The sequence below is a fragment of the Cydia strobilella genome, chromosome 13, assembly GCF_947568885.1.
Source record: "Cydia strobilella chromosome 13, ilCydStro3.1, whole genome shotgun sequence".
NCBI lineage: Eukaryota > Metazoa > Arthropoda > Insecta > Lepidoptera > Tortricidae > Cydia > Cydia strobilella.
The window spans coordinates 16,055,772-16,078,856 of NC_086053.1; the positions used below are offsets into that span (position 1 = coordinate 16,055,772).

Sequence of the window (23,085 nt, forward strand, 5' to 3'; positions counted from 1 at the left end):
AACTTCTTAAGTCTGAAAACCGGACAAGTGCGAGTCGGACTCGCCCACCGAGAATTCCGTACCTTTTAGTATTTCTAGTAATCTTTTTAGTAATCTATAATATAGAGTACTTGATAGTATATAGATTCAGCCATGAGATACAGCCTGGTGACAGACAGACAGACAGACGTACAGACAGACGGACAGACGGACAGCGGAGACTTAGTAATAGGGTCCCGTTTTTACTCTTAAAAAAACTGTAACTCTTAATAGCATGTGTGCCCTAAAGACTACCACTGCAAAATCAAGTTCTCAATGAAAGTCAATATAAAATATGATGGAAACAGTATTCATTAAAATATGAACAGACACCACAATGGCCGACAGAACCGGTCTGAAGCTCTGAACCAGTTATGTGATAGTACGTTAACGACGAATAGTGCCTATTCACCTTGGTGTCGCGAGCATGGGCGAGTGTGGGTTCTTATATGGAACCAGTGGAGACTGAGGGCCTACGGCGAACCATATTCGACGTATTGTCTCCATGCCGCACTTGCGTACGAACTTACAAGTGCGACAGAGGCAAACCGAAAATCGAAACTTCTTTATTCAATTGTAAAATGGGACTTAATCGCGCTTAAATACGCGTTTTATAATTTAATAATGTATAGAAATCGAAACTTCTTTTCTGAATCTCTATCGCTCTTGCTTGCATGTTTGAGCGGAGACTACCATGAGCGGAGATCATGGTATAAAATATACTCCGCCTGGTACTCTCTTCCGAGACTCGCGAACCACGTGACTGGCACAAGCCTACGTCATCGTGAACCTTTTAACAGCACGATGACGTAGGCTTGTGTCAGTCACGTGGTTCGCGAGTCTCGGAAGAGAGTACCTTGATTTTGTTATACCATGAGCGGAGATAAAGAAATAGTTATTTTCACCTCAGCAGCTCGAACAAGCCTACTTTCGTCACTCCCTGGAGTGAGGAAAGTGCGACTTTCCTCACTCCAGGGAGTGAAACAATGTAACGGTACGGTACGGTCCGGTCCGGTCCGGTCTCGTCTCGTCTCGTATCGTATCGTATCGTATCTTATCGTATCGTACATATTATAATACTTTTTTTTTCTGTTTATTCTGTGTAATTCGAAATACATTTTAACCTTTAATATGTTCTCACTACTGAGGTGAAAAATTATGTGTGCAACACGAGAGCAAAGTTATTTTACATCTCGTGTTTTTGAGTCCCTCGCTACGCTCAAGATTCTACCTTAGAATCACTTGCTTCGCTCGTGATTCAATTATAGAATCTTTCGCTTTCTCAGGACTCAAAATAAACACTCGCAAGAAAAACCAACTTTCCTCTTTTGTTGCACAAATAACTATTGTGCAACAAGAGAGGAAAGTTGGTTTTTCTTGCGAGTGTTTATTTTGAGTCCCGAGAAAGCGAAAGATTCTAAGGTAGAATCTTGAGCGTAGCGAGGGACTCAAAACACGAGATGTAAAATAACTTTGCTCTCGTGCTGCACACATAATTTTTCACCTCAGTAGTGAGAACATATTAAAGGTTAAAATGTATTTCGAATTATACAGAATAAATAGAAAAAAAGTATTATAATATGTACGATACGATACGATACGATACGAGACGAGACCGGACCGGACCGGACCGGACCGGACCGGACCGGACCGTACCGTACCGTACCGTACCGTACCGTACCGTACCGGACCGTACAGTACCGTACCGTACCGTACCGTATCATACCGTACCGTACCGATATGAAGTTCATGGCCTTCACTAAATTAAAAAGCTACATTGTTTCACTCCCTGGAGTGAGGAAAGTCGCACTTTCCTCACTCCAGGGAGTGACGAAAGTAGGCTTGTTCGAGCTGCTGAGGTGAAAATTCCAGTTTTAAGTTTTCGTGGTAGACTGGTTTGTAGTTTGTATGTACGAGTGATCAACTCGCTAACGTTGGAGCGATGCAAATGGCATCTATGCGTTTAGATGACAGCCGATAACGATACTGAATAATTAATCGAGAACTTATACCGAGCTGGTGAATGAGAATGAGACGCTTTTAATAAATTATTATTTACGACAGAAGTGTCTAGTAAAAATTAAATATAAGCGTAAGGTCCTTTTGGGTAACTTCGACAGCGGGGAATTGTGAAAATGGCTAAAACACTTCGTTGTCACTGTCTACAACACTTCGTTTTTTTTGCATTAGAGAAAGGGTAAACAATCTTGACGTGTCTTATTATTAAAAACCGCTTAAAAAATAATTATTATCGATTTTTACAATTATCCCGTTGTCGAACTTATCCCAATGCACCTTATTAAATACATAACGACACAGATGTATATCAAGTAATTGTGTAGATAAAGTAGTGTATGCAACTGTACATAATTAGGCCTTAAAAACACTCGTGTGATGCTATTATGAAACTCGCTAACGCTCGTTTCATAAAACCACACTTGTGTTTTATGGCCTCTCATTATGTATCAGTTGCATAAACTAATACTACTATAATACTAATATTATTCTGTTTTTAGTATTTGTTGTTATAGCGGCAACAGAAATACATCATCTGTGAAAATTTCAACTGTCTAGCTATCAGCTATCACGGTTCATGAGATACAGACATGAGGTGACAGACAGACAGACGGACGGACAGCGGAGTCTTAGTAAATAGGGTCCCGTTTTTTTCTCTTTGAGTACGGAACCATAAAAAGTATTTAAACAGAACTCAGAAGGAAGTTGTAAATTAGGTAAGCATTTTTGCAGAAATATAAATCTTTTCCGGCTACCAATGACGTTATGAAGAGGTTTAAGATTTGTGCAAAAATGCTGTAAGTATGCCGATTGAGATTTGCAAAATAAGTAATAGTGTGGTAATAGGTAGTTAAGCAAAATATATCCGCTATTTGACTATACCATCTGGTCACACCCATCAAAACGACGCATTTAAATCAATCACAAATAGTTTTCTGATTGATGGGCATATAAATGATTAGCATCCGCCATTTTGTGGACTACACATTAAAATGGCGTCGTAACGGCTCGGCTCCTGGATTTCACGACACTGTTCAGTAAATTTAACTTGTATCTCATCCAAAACAGCTACTTAAAAATATACCTTATTTTAAACAAAATAAAGTTTATATTTGAAGTTTATGAAGAATTTACTTAGGAGGTTTTGTAAGTTGTATTTGTCGCCTCTTTATATTTTGGACTACACCATTCAGTCAATTAACTTGTATTTTACCCAAACTGGCTGTTGAAAAAGCTACCTTATTAGAAGTACAATAAAGTTGACATCTGAAGTTAATAGAGAATTAAGATAGGATGTTTTGTAATTTGTAACAATCTTCTTATCTTTAAGATCTTGATCGATGAGGTGATTCTGGGATTCGGTTTACGTAAAGTTAACGATCAAGTTACGAGGTGGATATCATTAGATCTTCGCATTCTAAGGTTCTAAGAAAAATATAATGATACCATAAAATTTGTAAAGTATTTTGCTGGAATAGTGAAATTTTTTGTTTAATTAAGAAGTTTCTCAAGTTTCCACTGTTCAGATTAAAATTAAAATGGGACCCGACCCTTAAAGTTTAATATAGTTGGTCAAGCAAATGTTCTCAGTAAATAGGAACAAAAAACCTATAGGTACTCATCCTTTTCTTTTGGGTGCTAGTACTAGTGTAAGACAAAGATAGTATAATTCTCTCTGTCTATGTTTGAAATGAGTCCTTTGACAAACTATAACTGTATATTTCATAAAAATATGTTTAAAAAAAGCATAGTTGAAATAAGCAGCTATTTTTAACATAGCTTAATTTTGTAGAAACAATCTAATAATCACCTCCCTAAGTCCTAAACTAGACCATTTTCAGCGTAATTAATGTCGGCGTGCACGTACCGTACAGTCAGCATCAAATCAAAAGTAGCGGATCAGACTACGCGTCAAAAGTATTTATATTTACTATTCTCTAGCTTAACCAAGCGTCACTATTACTTATTCTGTGGCAGCGTCTTAAGGGGCCCACTGACTATCAGTCCGAAGGACGATATCGGCCTGTCAGTTGTTCGGAACTGTCAAATTTTTGTTCTAACTGACAGGCCGATATCGTCCGGCGGACTGATAGTCAGTGGGCCCCTTTACGTAAGCGAACAACTCGCGAACGCGAAGCGGGACGGCGGGCCCACGGCTTTCGCGTTCTCAACGAGATCGCCCACATAGGACACTTCTATCTTAGGTATCACCGGATTGATTCACCCCGCGCCGCATCGCTTCGCTTTCGCGTGTTGATCGCCTACGTAGTACGCTGCGTAACCACAAAAAGTGATACGTGCCTATATGTAGAACAATTAGACTGTGACAGATACTTTAGAACCCGAACTGTAGAAACTAAGATACTTTTGGCGCATTGTTTCATCCGTTAGTAGTTAATGCTGAATTGCTGACTGTACTTTTATATGATAAAGTTAGGTACTTATACTCCATTTTGAAAATCGTTTTCGTAGATCACATAAAACTTACTTACTTCCGCTGGCGCTACAACCCTTTGTGGGTCTTGGCCTCCTCCACAATCTTCCTCCAGTTGTCGCGGTGCCTGGCGACCTTCTTCCAGTTGGTAAACTTTCCCATCTTCCTGAGATCTTCCTCTACACAATCCATCCAACGCTTCTTAGGCCTGACTTGCGGTCTTTTTCGTTGCGGCGTCCACCTTGTCATTACTTTTGCTGCCCTCTTGTCCGGTATCCTTTCAAGGTGACCCGCCCATCTCAGCCACTGTGACTTACATTTTCATTTTCGTAGATCAACGTGACATAAAACCAAGCTCAATGAAACCTTAAGCTGACTAGTTTATCTCTAGAGATAAACTCTAGCCATACCTAGGTACTCTTAATTAATTAATTGTCCATCACTGGATCTCATGCCTTTGCAATAAGGGTCACAATTGGTCAGCTTACTGTGTCGACTATAAGTTGGTTATTATAAGTGTATAGGCAACGGCCGACGACATTCAGCCGTGATTGATGGTGCATATCGTGGGACAGTATCACGACCAACTAACGGCCTGATTCGAACTTTAAGATACGTCAAAAATCTAAAGATACGACATGGATCGTCCGTGACGTTTTTGTTTAAACGTCACTTTTACACTGACATATCCGATCGATATTTGACGTATCTTAAAGTTCGAATCAGGCCGTAAGCCAGTTACCAAGCCAACATTTGTGCCATTTTCAACCAAAAGTGTACTTATTGTCGCTTGTCAGTAAGGCGCTATTTCCATATAGCTTTAATTAGAAATCAACCTTATCGACAAGCGACAATGTGGTACCTTTTGGTTGAAAACGTCACATTTAGAATCAAAATGGAAATGTGCTTTATTCAAGTAGGCCTAGCAACAAAGCTCTCGAATACCTACCTACCTATCAGCCATGGACGTCCAATGCTGGACATAGGCCACGCCCATGTCCAGCATATATCATTTACAGTTCATCTGGTGCTCCATTACGACACCCTGTCCTATGAAAAGCACATTACGTACAACAACCCGGACCCTTAAACTGCGTCCGGACCCGGATATGTCCTTAAACTACGTCCAAAAGAGAGGTATGGGCACTGTGAATGACATCTCGCTTTGTGTGGTAGGGCACAGGACAGCGGATGTCATTCCAGATCTAGAGCAGAGCCCAACTGGGGAAGTACCTCCACCTTACAGAAAACCGCAGCCAAATAACACTAGACCCCACTCATAGTGTTGTGTTCCTGCCGGTAAGTAAGGTTGCCAGAGTTCAACGAGGGAGAGGAGTGTTAGGGTCGGCAACGCGCGTGTAATATCTACGGTGTTGCAGGCGTCCATAGGCTACGGTAACTGCTTACCATCAGGCGGGCCGTATGCTTGATTGCCACCGACGTGGTATAAAAAAAAAACAAGACATAGAGAAGCTTAACTATAATGGTCATATTAAGTACCTCTAATATAATACACGCGATGTAATCGATTTCAACAACAAAATATGAAATATCGATGCATTAATTACATTTTATTTATTGAAGATTCGACCCGAGGATTTCCTCCGCAAGATAGAGCAAGCCAGAAGTCAAGCTCGACACTTCACGGTGCATTTGCGCTTGTAAGTTCTACCAAAGTTCTACTTAAGACTCCCGAATTGTACCGAACAGTAGGTACTCTAAATACGCTCTCATACAGTTAGCTACACAAACTGGTACCGTATTTTAATAACGAGAATTAGACAAGTACAATTAAATACATAACCGATAGCGAGAAGGTAACTGCAATTACAAAAAATTGTCAGTGACGTTACAATTAAACACATGTCGTTAACGCTGGTCGCCGGCGACTGTGACTTTCTAAAGTTTATAAGTATAGGTATAGGCGTTTAAGTCGTACTTACCGGTCAATACGAACAACGTGATAATTACTAGATACGAGAATAATACGAGATCTAATAGATACGTTATAGTTTAGTTCTCAACTAGTTATCTTTTGCGGTTCGATTCGAGAAACCAATTGTCATTTCACGCTACAATTATTGTGACGTTTTGGGATATCCATTAAGTTGCTAACGTATAAAATAAGTTTTTTTTTGTTACTAACATTTCTATGGACTAATTACTTATGTCTGATACAAATAAATTGAAATTAGATATCCATTGGAAATCGCGGAAATGTAAAATTTGACATGACTTTCTTAAATATCTCGTTATCGTTTCTGTTTCATATCTAGTTGATATCTAGATCATTATTCGAATTGGCCCGTTACTTAGTCGCCGGTCTCCCGGCCGACTCGGCGACTCGCTGCGTAGTGGTGGCGACGCACAAGCGACTGCTGGTCGCCGGAATCGCCGGCGACCACTAAGAACATGGTTTCAAATGGAAGCGTTCACACTGCGAGCAACTGTCGAGACGACAAATTTGTATCCGTCTCTCTCTTGAACATAGATGTGAAGAACACAAGATGTTTTAGTAATGCTTGTCTTCTGGCCACGTCGCCAGTGCGTTTCGGCTCGTAGACGCGCAGTGCAGCTAAAATTTGCTACTTTTGGTGTACCTATTATTTTATAATTTAAGAATCCATAACTGAACTCGCAAGTTGTATATAAAACAAGATCTTTCAACAAGTAATCTATGGTTCAGAAAACGGTCGCACATAAATTATAAATCAGTTGCACCTTAACTCAAAGCCATAAAGTTCAGATTGGCTCGGGTGGTGAGAATCAATTTCGCAAGGCATCAATTTGTTCGCTACAGGGTGCCATGCAATTCCATATTGGATGGCTACTGAAGTAATGTTGCGGCTGTTTGGAGTGCGGGAATATTGCTTTTTAAGGTGTTAAAGTTGTTAATAGGTACAGGTGAAATATTGTTAATGTTATGCCTTTAACCTCCTAAGGCCCAGCAAAATATATTATAAGAAGGGATAGACGCCCAGTGTGCAATATAAAGTACATTATATTTCTACACTGTTCAGGCCCACGCACTATTAGTTATTCTGTGACAATGTGCAATTTAATGTACACTGGGCGATTATGTCAAATATTTTTTTCTTTTATCTGGGCCTGAACGGCTATAAATATTATGTACATTTTAATGTACGCTGAGTCTCAGGAGGTTAATTCAGAAGCTGTCAGCGCAATTGTGGTTAAAAGTCATAGGATCGATGTTTTGATTTAAAAATGGGCACTGTATTATATAGGTATGCTGTTGAGTGTTCCTTATATCCTGGCTTGCTAACATACACAGCCGCGCTCGTTTTATATGTTAATTTCCCGCTCCCGCGAGTTGCTCCACCGAGCTGTCATCAGTCACCACAGACTAAATATCGTAACGCGCGCTATGCATGCCCGAGACAGGTATAGGACCTCTATGATATGTGTATGACATGATGTTTGAAACAAGTACTTCTCCGGCTAAACTTGTACATACACTACAGGCACCTTTTAAGTCGATGAATAAATTGCAAAAGTACTACGACAGAACCTACTAGCGTACTCCTATAACGTATCCTACGTTGACATTTCGTTAGCGGCCGCGTAGTAGAAATTGCCACGAACGATACAGCGCCATCTATCGGACGATTCACCTCGTCGATGACATCGCGATGCGCGGACTGAGCGCGCATAATTCCGCGCCATCATGCTCTCAGGCAAGGTTCACACGTCTATGTACAGCGGCCAGAGGGCCTAAAACACCATTCGATGTGACTGTACAGTACCGACAAGTGGTATCGTTGTGTTCGGTAGAGTCTACTGAGTACGAAATAAGAACTTGTCACTTCCTAAGAGTGTGGGGGGGATAACTGTGACGTCACAAAATCGGCAGTACAAAGTTTTTAACTTTTTTCTTTTAAACATACCATGTGGGATACCAAATGAAAGGGCATTGTGAGTAGATTACAAATATATAACAGTAACATTTTCATTACTTGGTCTAACAAATTATTAGAAAACGCTCAAAAATTATCTATCTTATATCTCGTATACGATACGGTATACGGGAAAAATTAACGCCGTGTGAACCTAGCCTCACACTGTTACTGTCACTGAATCATTTCAAATAATTACTCGAGCTACTTAGCGATTTTAACGTCGAAATTTCGTTAGCGCGATGTAGGAATCGCCTCAACCGTAACAGCGCCATCTATCGAACGACTGACACACCTCATCGACGACATCGCAATGAGTGGGCTGCGCGCGCAGAAGGCTCGCAAGCCGAGCCGCGTCGCCGCGCGCAGCTGCCTCGAGCACCGCCGACATGCGCTCACACCATCACTGAAAAAAAAGAAAAAAAATACGGTCAGGAGCGTGCCTTACATCTTAACATGGGTCACATGGGTGACTGAGGAATAGTGAGCCCTATAACTTTACGGTGCCTGTGGTCTACATGTTCATGATTTCCTAGTTTTACTAGGTCCGAACTGTCCGAAGCTATGTCGTTCATAGACATAGATTTCCTTATTCCTCCATATGCGAGTTTAATTGAATCATCCAAATTTTTGTGATCGCCTGTCTTCCTCGTTTGGAGTAACTGGTTCCTCCTTTATGTTTAATTTGCAGGAAGGCGTCAAGTTTCCTCCATATTCGGGTTTCATTGAATCATCCAAATTTGTATGATCGCCGAAGTCTTCCTTGATTGGCGTCACTGGCTCCTCCTTTAGGTTTAATTTGCTAGAAGGGAATTTCGCAATTTTGGAAACTTTCGGCACATCAGTAACTACGTTTGAAGGATTATGAAAACTGAAAGAATAAATAAAAAAAAAGCTCACTCGGCCAAAAGTGTGAGCGATAGAAAAGCTCCTTTAAATAATTACATCTCTATCTACTTATATGTAACTACGTAACTAACGATTTCAATTAACGATTAACAGGTATGTAGTTAAACATAACATGAACATAAGTTATCCCGCACAAGAACCCATGTACAACTTACATAACTTTGGAATGTTGATCTGCTTAAACATTTAAGAACTATTCTGTTACAAAAGTCTTAGGCAGTTACGCCTTTTTTTCTAAGTGTATAGAGGGATATGTAAGGTATCGTAAAAATGACGGGTTTTTCTTAGTAAAAGCAATTACCTTTAAGAGGCGCGTGCCATAGATAAGTTATTTCTAAATAAAAAGTGTCTTAGATTTTAAGACTTGAGACCTAATAAGTTTCTAACGGTATTTAATATTTTAATTATCATAACATGACATGGAAATAAGTACTCATAGTTAGTTTTTTCTAAGGAATCCAAATGGTATTCGAGAGTTTTTCATAACATTCGGGCATCTTTAAAATAATGTAACTATACAGTAGCAACAATAATTTGTGATTTGGACACATTGCGGGGAGCGTCGTGAAAGTTATGTTCTTATTAATAAATATAAGAGCCTCAGTAGAGAGTTTAATTTTATTCCATTTGGAGTTGAAACTCTAGGTCCATGGGGTCCCAGCGAGCACAAAGTTGTTTGAAGAAATCGCGAAGCGTCTGGTTGACGTAACTGGTGACCGAAGAGCTGGCGGCTTCCTCGCACAACGTATCAGCATTGCGATACAGCGAGGAAATGCCGCCAGCATCCATGGTACCTCGAGGGCCTATTTAGATTTAAGCTAGTTATTAATTTCGTCGTTTACGTAGTACCACTGTATATATCTTGTATGTAAATAAAGATTTTTGATACATAATTTCAGAAAATAAGTTTTTCTTATAAACAGAGAGATCAATATTACTAAAGATTTCTTAGTAGAAATAAATTGGCCTAGCTGTCTAGTAGATACAAGAATTCTTGAGAGTGGATATATAGTGCTCCACTTTCATAAAACGTGTTTAAGCAGAAAAAACCGCGAAAAAAATATAGGCTCGACTAGCAGGAATGTTTAAACGAGATTATTGGGATTCTTATTTGAATTATCTTCTAGTAAATGTATAAAAAATGCGAGAAAATATGTTATAATTAAGAAACTAGGTATTAAGGTAACGCAATATTGTTAGTGGCAACATTTTTAAAACGCTGCCGGCTTTCCTACTTTGCAACGATGTAATGTTTTGAAAAGATGTGTATTATAGACATATTTGGATATCCTCCTACTACTATTTAGGAGGTATTTAAATCTTCTCGGGTCATAGGTGTAGGGTTAGAGCCGGCGTAGCTTTATTTGACGTTCATAAGCGCATTGTACATAATATGCCCACTTGGATAATAAATGGCTATCTAATACATGGCTAAGTAATAAGTTAATTCGTCAATACACAAGCTATATTCAATATCCAACTGCATTCCTCTACGTCCACAAACCGCAAAGTTCAAACACAGTGCTCTCACGTCCTCAACTTACCATCAATACCTCATCATCATTAAAAAACAAAACAAAATACCATCATCAAGATCAATCAACTATAAACCCTACAACATCGAATAAAAGTTCACTTTAGAATGCATTTATCGGTAAGTTACTGCACTTTGATCTTGAACACAGGTCGCCATTTTGTTGCAAAGAGATTAAACTGAAACTAAGTGACAGTTTCATTTTGAATCTAAATTGTAATGTCTTAAAATCTATTTTTGCTTGTTCAAGATTTCTCTGCAGATCTGTCAAGATGCCAGTACGTTTTGTTACATGTTATGACTTTTAAATTATAGGTTATGACGTGCGAATACTTGCGGGTAATAGGGGAGGTTATGTGAATTAGTTCCATAATGTAATATTGTGTAGTTATGCAAATTGTAGCCTGCATTCTCAAAGTGACTGTTGATGTTTTTATTGTACTGCTTAGCTTCCTGACGCTGTTTTAGAATAAACAAATTAGCTTCAGAAGTAAGATTATTATGTACATATTTACAACTGAATGCACGTATTGTTTGTGGTTAAAAGTGTACATTTTTTACCTCTAGTGTAGTTGATTAATATAACATAATAAGTTCCCGTTTGTTATTTACATCATGGTTAATTATGGATACGTAACACTATCGTATTTATGTAATTAATACCCGAACTACAACCCAATCATATGACATAAAAAACCGGCCAAGTGCGAGTCGGACTCGCGCACGAAGGGTTCCGTACCATTACGGAAAAAAACAGCAAAAAAATCACGTTTGTTGTATGGGAGCCCCATTTAAATATGTATTTCTCTTTTTAGTATTTGTTGTTAAAGCGGCAACAGAAATACATCATCTGTGAAAATTTCAAGTGTCTAGCTATCACGGTTCATGAGATACAGCCTGGTGACAGACGGACAGACGGACAGCGGAGTCTTAGTAATAGGGTCCCGTTTTTACCCTTTGGGTACGGAACCCTAAAAAGGAATAATGAAACAAAAGCTCATCGAAGCCTTACAAACAAGACAAAAAAGGTGTGAACTGATGTATTTAAAAAGTACAGAAATTAATAATTAATGTAGTGCGCAAACTCACGTTTTTGTTAATGTTTATGGTCTGTTGATAATTGAAAGTAATGTGAAACGCACGATCGGCTCCTAGGAGCACACTTTATACTAGTTTTTACGCACGCCGACCAGTTGCGTAATTTTCTGGCTCTTGGCTTAAAAATTGAAGCTTTATTGTACTAGATTTCTAAAAATAACCCTACCGCTACTCATTTTTATTAGGGTTCCGTACCCAAAGTCCGTCTGACCGTCTGTCTGTCTGTCTGTCACCAGGCTGTATCTCATTCTCATGAACCGTGATAGCTAGACAGTTGAAATTTTCACAGATGATGTATTTCTGTTGCCGCTATAACAAACGTGATTTTTTTGGCTGTTTTTTTCCGTAATGGTACGGAACCCTTCGTGCGCGAGTCCGACTCGCACTTTATCAGTCTTTCATTATACTAATCTTATCAGTCTTTCATTATACTAATCTTATCAGTCTTTCATTATACTAATCTTATCAGTCTTTCATTATACTAATCTTATCGGTCTTTCATTATACTAATCTTATCGGTTTTTCATTATACTAATCTTATCGGTTTTTCATTATACTAATCTTATCAGTCTTTCATTATACTAATCTTATCAGTCTTTCATTATACTAATCTTATCAGTCTTTCATTATACTAATCTTATCGGTTTTTCATTATACTAATCTTATCAGTCTTTCATTATACTAATCTTATCAGTCTTTCATTATACTAATCTTATCAGTCTTTCATTATACTAATCTTATCAGTCTTTCATTATACTAATCTTATCAGTCTTTCATTATACTAATCTTATCGGTCTTTCATTATACTAATCTTATCGGTTTTTCATTATACTAATCTTATCGGTTTTTCATTATACTAATCTTATCAGTCTTTCATTATACTAATCTTATCAGTCTTTCATTATACTAATCTTATCAGTCTTTCATTATACTAATCTTATCAGTCTTTCATTATACTAATCTTATCAGTCTTTCATTATACTAATCTTATCAGTCTTTCATTATACTAATCTTATCAGTCTTTCATTATACTAATCTTATCAGTCTTTCATTATACTAATCTTATCGGTTTTTCATTATACTAATCTTATCGGTTTTTCATTATACTAATCTTATCAGTCTTTCATTATACTAATCTTATCAGTCTTTCATTATACTAATCTTATCAGTCTTTCATTATACTAATCTTATCGGTTTTTCATTATACTAATCTTATCAGTCTTTCATTATACTAATCTTATCAGTCTTTCATTATACTAATCTTATCAGTCTTTCATTATACTAATCTTATCAGTCTTTCATTATACTAATCTTATCAGTCTTTTATTATACTAATCTTATCAGTCTTTCATTATACTAATCTTATCGGTTTTTCATTATACTAATCTTATCGGTTTTTCATTATACTAATCTTATCAGTCTTTCATTATACTAATCTTATCAGTCTTTCATTATACTAATCTTATCAGTCTTTCATTATACTAATCTTATCGGTTTTTCATTATACTAATCTTATCGGTTTTTCATTATACTAATCTTATCGGTTTTTCATTATACTAATCTTGGGCATAATTTGAGGTAATAAAAAACGTACGATTGGCTCTACGCACGACGGTTAGTTGCAAAATTTTCTGGCATATGGATGGAATGATGATGGCATGTTATCTGGGGGTTTAGATCTTATTATCCAAACATGAATATGTATACCTACTTATAGCAATTTACCCTACTTATGTACTAAATGTTTGTTGTTGAATGTTGGTTATTGTATCGTCTAAAATTTTGGCATAGTACAGACAGTTTATCAAGATGTTACAGATAGGGCTAACAAAAATATTTTAACAAATTTTTGTTATTATAGACTTTTTCTTGTAAAATCTTATGCAATGAATTTTGTTTTTGGGTGGATTTACTTATATTATATTATAGAGAGGTTTACTTAAAAGGAACAACTTGAAAAATCATATTTTTATGAATTACTAAATCTACTACTAAATCATCAACTAGAAAATTGTGTCCTATTTATTAGTATAGATTATTAATCAGACCCGTTTATACTAATTCTAAATTAAGAAAACGCTCAAAATAGAACATTAAAAAACGCGATTAAAAACCCGTTTACGCTCGTGCTTCGAATGTCCGCAACCCAATATGGAACCAACACACATTAATCTTATTTTATTCCTAACTACGCATATGCTAATGCAGTTATTTACCATAAATATTTTGTAAATATGCTCAGTATGTGATTATCGGTTCTAGAACCAATAAATAGTAGTGCGTTAATATTTAAAATATCTAGTAATCTAAGCGATGTTATATATGATATGGGAAATGAACACGGCAGCGATGTATCGGTTGATAATTTGTGCGATAGTTTTAAAATGTCTAACGAAATTTCACTAAATATACGCGAAGAATCCTTTAAAAATTTGTATGAAATTTGTTGTTCGCTCCTGACTTAAGGATTTGCCACACTGGATGCGTTCTGCGGGCAGCGGTCAGGTCAAACTTCAACTTCAAAGGATGCTGTCAACGTTGTTCATATAGGTACATAATGCGGGTTTGACCTGACCGCTGACCGCAAAACGCATCCAGTGTGGCAAATCCTTTACATCTTTAAAATAATCCAAGAAAATCAAATGAAGGTGCATAGCTAAATTTAATATACATCTAATTTTAGACATATATTTTCCATAATGTCAATAACCAGAGAGGAAAACAGGAACTACGTTCGTATGGAGAAGCGGTTGTCCCCTTTTCTCTTAATAGGTAGAAAGAATATTTGGTAATCTGATCGATGTTATATATGGGAAATGAAAACGAATAATTTGTGTGCTAATTTTAAGTTTGACCAGAAAGCGCTGGTGGCCTAGCGATAATAGCGTGCGACTTTCAATCCGTAGGTCGCGGGTTCAAAGATCAAACCCCGGCTCGTACCAATGAGTTTCCCGGAACTTATGTACGAAATATCATTTGAAACAAAATATTACAATCGAAACCTGATACTCCAACAGTGGAAGCTGAATGAATGGCAAAATATGCGTAAAACATCGATCGTCGTCGATCGGAATCGCATTTAAATAGCATCATTTGAACGCAAGATAAATAAATCAGCTAGAAAAAGCTCCCGCCGAATAAACGTTTTATCTGTATGCGGACCAGACATATTATATAATATCGTCATTCTCTCGGTCCAGCCAATTTTCATATTGTTTTAATTTATTCCAATCATTTCTTTTTTCGTATTCCAGTCTTAATTACATTCATATTATTTCCACAATTTAGGTTAAAGCAAAGATAGATATAACTCCGTAATAGATGGATACAGTCTAAGGAAAAAACGTGCCTCGAAAATCACGAAAATTTTATTCTCGATCAGATGGCGCCACTAGTTTTGGCCTACACTCGTATAGAGGGCGTTGACTGTTTCGTTTGTTATTTATAATTTTAACGCATACCAGTGAAAGAATATGGGTCAAAATCATATAAAAATAATTAATGCAAATAAAAAAATCATTTATCCATATTTAAATACATTTTATCGTATTTTTATAAATCTTCATTTTTAGTTTTAAAGTGTGTCGACAGATGGCAGTGAATTTACTGGGGTTACAAAATTTACTATGACAGTACCGCTCTAGTATAAGTTACTCTATGGTTAAAGTAATAGCTGACTGTTGATTTTCATCAACGATATTTGGTAAAGGTAATGGTCTCCTTATGGAAAATGAGATTGAAGTGCTTATTACAATGCACTTGATAGTATATATATACACTTGCAATGCACTTGGTAGTATATTTGCAAAATAAAGATTACTGTTTTCATAATTTATACCTATGGTTAAAATTACTACACTATCGCCTTTTGGGCAACTATTATGACAGCTGTACCGTTACACAAAAAAACCGGCCAAGTGCGAGTCGGACTCGTGCACCGAGGGTTCCGCACTTTTTAGTATTTGTTGTTATAGCGGCAACATAAATACATCATCTGTGAAAATTTCAACTGTCTAATAGCTATCACGATTCATGAAATACAGCTTGGTGACAGACAGACGGACAGACGGAAAGACGGACAGCGGAGTCTTAGTAATATGGTCCCGTTTTTACCCTTTGGGTACGGAACCCTAATAAGCGTAAATAAATTTCATGCATACAAAAAAAAAACTGTTATAAAATATATATGTTTACTAGTTGGTATGCGATTTTTAGTTATAAAATATATCACTTTAGCTCACACACTCGGTAAGTACCAATGTGACGCACAGGTACCAACCTAGGTACTTACATTACGACCATTCGACTATTATTAATTCCCTGACCACCCAGTAAATGTACACAGTAGTTTACCTTATCCGTTCCCACGAACACAATTAAATCCAAATTCACATCACCTTACACCATTGTAGTTTACTCGGCTGACCTGACTATACTGATCCTATTGTAGTCATTGTAGTAGCGAATGAACCGAATCTGATCTTGGTTGGCTTTACGTATGTCAATCATGGAGTGCTTAGTGGAAAAGCGATAGCGATTTATCAAGAATTAGCGGTAGAGATGGCGAGAAGTGGGCGCGTTTATGTCTTTTACTCGTAAGACATCTGTCGGGCGCATGCAGTCGTACTGAGGGGTGATTCTAATTAAACAATTTATTATTATTATTTGTAATGCAGGCAGGCAGTTTAAATAACTAATACCTGTATCCAGAGACATCAACCGAGTTCTCAGTGTTGAGTAGAATCTAATTTATTCTTAAACTCATTGAGACTTTGGGCCGCTACTACATCCTCTGGGAGTTTGTTCCAAGCTTTGACCACTCTGTTGCTACAGAAGTGTCTATGAGGATTATTGTAGGACCTGTGAGACACCAGCTTATACTGATGACCTCTCAGACGGTTGTTACTATTGCGTTCTAGCATCTTATGGAAATCTTTGAGGTCATAGTGTTGGGTTAGTATTTTGTATTTTTCAATAAGGTCTCCGCGTTCTCTGCGCTCCTTCAAGGTTGTGAGCTTTAAGAAGTGTAGTCTTTCTTCATAGGACATGTTTTTGAGTTTCTTCGGTATCTTGGTGAAACTACGTTGAACTTTCTCCAACATCTCAATATTCTTGATAAAATAAGGGCTCTACACTTGCGTACTCCAATATAGGCCTAACATAGGTTTTGTGAATTAACAGTTTAGTTTTGAACTGGTTTTGATATGATCGTCTTGTTGATTGACGCGCATCACACGCACGACTGTCACTTCATTATCAGTGTAAGCTATCTTCAAGGTCGTATCAAAATAAGATATAAACCGTAACAAATTATCAAATTAGAATCAGGCTTCTGTTGTCTGTAATTCTTACACATTTTATAGGGATGCATTAAGATATGATCACGCTACAAAAATATATATTAATTGTAAATTACAATATGCTTACACTCCAGTATACTGTAAATAACGATTCAACTTTGACCTGCTGTACTAATACTTCTGTCATTAATTCAAGTCTTCCTACAGATGTGCAATTTGCGGAAAGTTTTCAAAAAGTAAAAAAAAAACCTTGGAAATTCTAAGTAAATATTACATACAGCAAATGAAGAAAACTGTCATTATTTTAAACGCAATTTCGGATACTTTCCGACAGCACATAAGTAACCTGTCTATATTTTGGTTGGCTTGGTCGCCCCGTGGTTAAAAAAAGCTTGTTCCAACTCAAGTTTTATTTGTTCTCTACCGCTCTCCGCTCCGCTTATCAATACGAGTTGAACTCAAAGCAATAATTCTTAACAATAAGGAATTATCTCGGTCCAATGCGCACGCCCTGCCCTTCCGATACAACCGATTTACATACGTAGCATGTTTGTACATGTACAGTCAACATCATTTGCATACATTGATATTAAGAATCTATTCTTAGAGCTAAGTATAGCAGAACGTGAATGTCACGTAAATGTCAGTTGCCCACGTGTCCATAAAAGTGTATTATATTAATTCGTTGGCACTTCATATGCCGTAAAATGGTCCTACTTTGCTCCAATATTTGCTCCACTTATAGGAAATTTTGAATATTTTTTTAAACTGTTCATTTTTAGGGTTCCGTACCCAAAGGGTAAAAACGGGACCCTATTACTAAGACTCCGCTGTCCGTCTGTCCGTCTGTCTGTCTGTCTGTCACCAGGCTGTATCTCGAGATACATGATCATGAACCGTAATAGCTAGACAGTTGAAATTTTCACAGATGATGTATTTCTGTTGCCGCTATAACAACAAATACTAAAAACAGAATAATATAAATATTTAAATGGGGCTCCCATACAACAAACGTGATTTTTTTGCTGCTTTTTTCCGTAATGATACGTCGTGGGCGAGTCCGACTCGCACTTGGCCGGTTTTTTTTAAATATTCAGGCGAATTGAATAGATTAGATTAGATTAGATTAATGTATTTCTTATTGGGAATTACATAATATTTAACAATGTCACAATGTATCTAAATAACATGAACTCACAAAAAGATCGTCAAATTGTAAAAAATAATAATTCAGTAAAATAATTAAAAAATAAATAAAAACAAACAAATCATAACAAAATAAAAAAAATAAAAGTCAAATACAGTGAGATAAAATGTCAAAAAGTAATGATAGTTATACTAAACACAATGTCAAAAATTGACAAATATTAAGAAGAACATCTTATGTAACATATTTTATCGGTAAATCAACTTTATGAAATACATAGCCGTTAACCGCTATACGAGTTTTCGCCCGGGAGGCGATGACTGACGAAATTTGCGCCTGGCTCGCGGTTACCATATATTTTCGACTGTACCTACCAGGTACTGTCGCCATCAGATATATCTGAGCGGCCAAGGTGTTCACAATATCTAAACAAGCACTCTAACGCCTTGACAATAGAGGCGTGTTCAGATATTTGTGAGCGCCTCGGCCGCTCCGATATATCTGATGGCGACTATACTATGTATGTACAATGACTGAAGTATTTCGCAAGCGTTCACGCTCCGATAAGCTTATGTCTTGCCTTGTTAAGTAATTGATTGTTACGATCTCAGGAAGTTGCTTCCTTTCCTAATATGTACTACAATATGATGTGCCTATTGTTTGAAATATCAATGAGATGATACGTACGTACGAATTGATAATTCATTGTTACAGTTGAAAATAAATTTCATCATAACTACAGTCTTGAAATCAAAATAACGTTCTGCATTTCATATTTGTAGGTTAGAACCTAGACCGTACCTAGTCCAACCAACCTACTTACCTACTTGACGTTTTTATGAATATTTTTCTTAATTATACGTCTTTTACAAAACTTAGGTAATCAAAAATTAAAACTACAATCATTTAATTAAAACAAAACGCTTTATCTTCAAAATATTCTCCTGTAGCTTTGATATACTTACAAGCTCACGTTCAAATTATCAGACATTTTTGTAGTTTAAATTTTTAATTACTTTTGTAATACACGTTCAAATTATCAAAGACATTTTTGTAAAGTTTAAATTTTTAATTACTTTTTAAAAATCATTTTTTTTTGTCAACGTATTTTTCGTGTGGCCTACTATACACATGTATCGCTGCCTACCATTAAACAACCTTAATTCCATTAAGATACTCATTAAGTTTCCCTTTTGCGAAAGCTTGCAAACTCGACCCTATCAAGCAACCCAGTAAGTCAACAAGACTCCATTTTGACCGACATGTCGGCGACTTTATCCAACGATAACTAGACGTCGTAGACGACAGTTGTATAAAGATTCTATCATACGGCCTTATTTATCGGTTTGTACAATCACCTGCAATAATATGTTACACAACGAAGGCCGTTAAAATATCAGACACCATTTTTAGTGTTCCGTGCAAAACTTTGGCAGGGCCACAGATTATATAATACTATCAGGGCCTTATCCCTGCATTTTATAGTGTTTCGTCATAACGATGCGATACGATGCGATATTAGATGAATTACCTACGCACGGGACACTTGCTATCGCAGTTATGGCTTGGCCAATTTATTATTCTGTAAGGCCATATGTGCGTGTCACATATTATTGCGGCCTTCTAAGATTAACATAATATTGCAGGTCACTGTCTGACTGCACAGTCAGCATGAACAGAAGCGGATGAAACAACCAATTTTTAATATTTTATCATCATCATCATCATCTCAGCCGAAAAACGTCCACTGCTGGACAGAGGCATCCCCCAAGGATCTCGCTCGATTCGCTGCCATCAACCAATGGTTTCCCGCGACTTTAAACAAATCGTCGGTCCATCTAGTCTGGGGCCTTCCCACGCTGCGTCTTCCGGTGCGTGAACTCGAGAACCTTTCTGCCCCATCGGCCATTGGTTCGGCGAGCAATGTGGCCCGCCCACTGCCACTTAAGTCTGGCAATTCTCTGAGCTATGTCGACAACTTTAGTTCTCCTGCGGATCTCCTCATTTCTGATTCGATTGCTCTTTGAGTGACCTTGAGCCTTCTTATGAGGCCCATTGTGAGCGACCACGTTTCTGTGCCGTACGTCATTACTTTATAATATTTGCCACCTTCGAATGCTTTTCGAAATAAAGATATATCTCTACAATTCGCATTCAATAAAGATATATCTCTACAGTTCGCGTTAATTTGAATGTATCTAGTATATACCACAGTCTAATTATTGTACCTACATCATCATCTTCCTCGCGTTGTCCCAGCTTTTTTCCACGGCTCATGCGAGCCTAGCTCCACTTGGCAACTAATCCCAGAATTGGCGTAAGTACTAATCCCAGAATTGGCGTAAGTACGAAAGCGACTGTCATCTGAAAGGGTCAGAAAGGGGTAACTAGGCCTTCTTTCGTCATTTTGGCTCGGTTATTTGGTTACAATAATTTTTAAATAAAATCTAGAACTTTAGTACACATACGAGATCAAAACATAATGCGAGGTATTTCTAGCTATTCCTATTTAAAACACTTAATCAAAATTCTCGCACGTGCACCTTTGGAACGCGTCAGCTCCCCTATTTCCTATTACGGTGTGCCTTCGTCGGTTTTTACCCCTTATCAACTGACCTTATCAACGCATCTAGCTAATTGAACGATACCGAGTATTTGTACTCGTTCCAATGCGAGTATTTGTACCCGCTCCAGGATGTCCTGGTTGATTGCGAGTGGATAGGAATGTGTGTCTCTATTACAACCAACTTTATTGCTTTACTGTGTATACTTAAAACAACCTCTTTGCTTAAAACGAATAAATACATCGATTACTTAAGGAATAAAATTGGTGTAGGAACTATTTTTAGGAAATTGTAAGTTATAATTAAGTTTATAATTGGCAAAGAGGGATATAATAAGATAGAGCGGTACTGTCATAGTAAATTTTGTAACCACAGAAAATTCACTGCCATCTATCGATACACTTTAAAACTAAAAATGAAGATTTATAAAAATACGATGAAATGTATTTAAATATGGATAAATGATTTTTTTATTTGCATTAATTATTTTTATATGATTTTGACCCATGTTCTTCAACGGCTATGCGTTAAAATTATAAATAACAAACGAAACATTCAACGCCCTCTATACGAGAGTAGGCCAAAACTAGTGGCGCCATCTGATCGAGAATCAAATTTTCGTGATTTTCTAGGCACGTTTTTTCTTTAGACTGTATCCATCTATTACGGAGTTATATCTATCTTTGTAATTGGTAACAACTGTTTTGCGGAAACTTTGACATTGATATGAATGAAACGAGCCTAACTGTTAATTATATAAAAAAATTGTTAGCTTAAGATGTTTAAAAAAAAAATCTGATTATGATTAGTTGATTATTATGTCAAACGCATAAAAGAAACGGACATAATACTCCTCTCTTCGCCTTTTAAAGTTAAGGATATACAACTCCAAAACATCCTTAATATTTATTTCAAAGCTGAAATAAAAGAGCGCTGTTACACCGACGACAAATTCCATACTGAAGCTATAAAATGTCAACGTCAACCGATAATCGGCAACCAATACATCGGACAATGTGTGAACGACAAAAAACCTCATTAAATCGGCACGCGGAGGACTACTCGTATAAAGTATCTCGAATGGCGGCAAAAACAAAATGTAGATTGCCTGAGACGTGACAGTTTTTTGTGCGGTGATATTTTAAAAGGTGATTTGGAATAAATTGATAATCCGCTAAGTAACTTGAATGCTGAATGCAGCGACAGCGGTATTTTTAGGATTACGGTACTCGGTACTGAGAGTACTGAGACAGATATTTGTGAGAGATATTTATTTAAAGTCTTTTCAAATACAGTTATTTTCACCACACTAGCTCTTAAAGGTTCTCTTTATTCTTTAAAAAGTGACAAGACAGCCGCATTTTATTCACAGAATGGCAAAGTATTAATCTGACCCAAATTTTGAGTTGTTAATTGTCTCATGTTTCTGGTAGACTTGACCTTTACGTAACGATTTTAAATGATAAATATTTAATAACGTTCATTTAGATTTGATTTGTATTTTTGTACAATTAGCATTTTCCTTGCGTTGGTGTGGTGATACATTTTGTATTTCACTCGCCAGCAAAGTTTGTTCAACCCTCGTGCCTTGAAACCCTCGCAACGCTAAACATTCCACGTTTGAATTTTTTAATCTTTCGCTTTCTCGGGTATCAATAGCACGAGGATTTAAACAAATGCGTTGCCCCCTTGTACAAAACAAAATATGTATTTCAAAGTTACCATTTACCTACTTACAAATCAGTTTGTCAAATAAGTTTATTGCTTTTGAGAAGTACTCCGTAACGCCATAATCTTATCCATAGGACAGGTCACAAACCAATAACCATATTTGACTTGTCATTTAAATTTAAAACAATATTGCGTAACGCATGAGATTAGCGCTGGTTTATGTTATGTTTCCGGCTGTCGGTATACAATGGCTCCCGCTGGGCTTTAATTTTATAGCTAACAGAGCTATCGCCTCAACAGACCATTAAGAGTGTAATCACAGAGGCGTCCACCCTTATATAAAGACTGGTCGAGTCCTGTCTCCTGTGCTCATCCAGATATGAACTCTCTTATTATAAAAACTTAGCAAAGCACTGTTTTTGGTTCCTTTCCAACAAACACAAAAGACTTGAAAAGCGTTTATAAATAACAACGCTATGC

At 37.1% G+C, this 23,085-nt stretch overlaps 1 protein-coding gene across 1 annotated transcript in view; it reads right to left on the minus strand.

Moving 5' to 3' along the window:
* The window catches only part of LOC134746936 (ankyrin repeat domain-containing protein 6), a 116,377-nt gene that overhangs the window by 20,413 nt on the left and 72,879 nt on the right, over nt 1-23,085 (minus strand). Inside the window, exon 2 of the mRNA XM_063681506.1 lies at nt 8,678-8,788. Coding sequence (XP_063537576.1) covers nt 8,678-8,773 — 96 coding nt within the window. The 5' untranslated portion in view covers nt 8,774-8,788. The remainder of the gene's footprint in view (nt 1-8,677; nt 8,789-23,085) is intronic.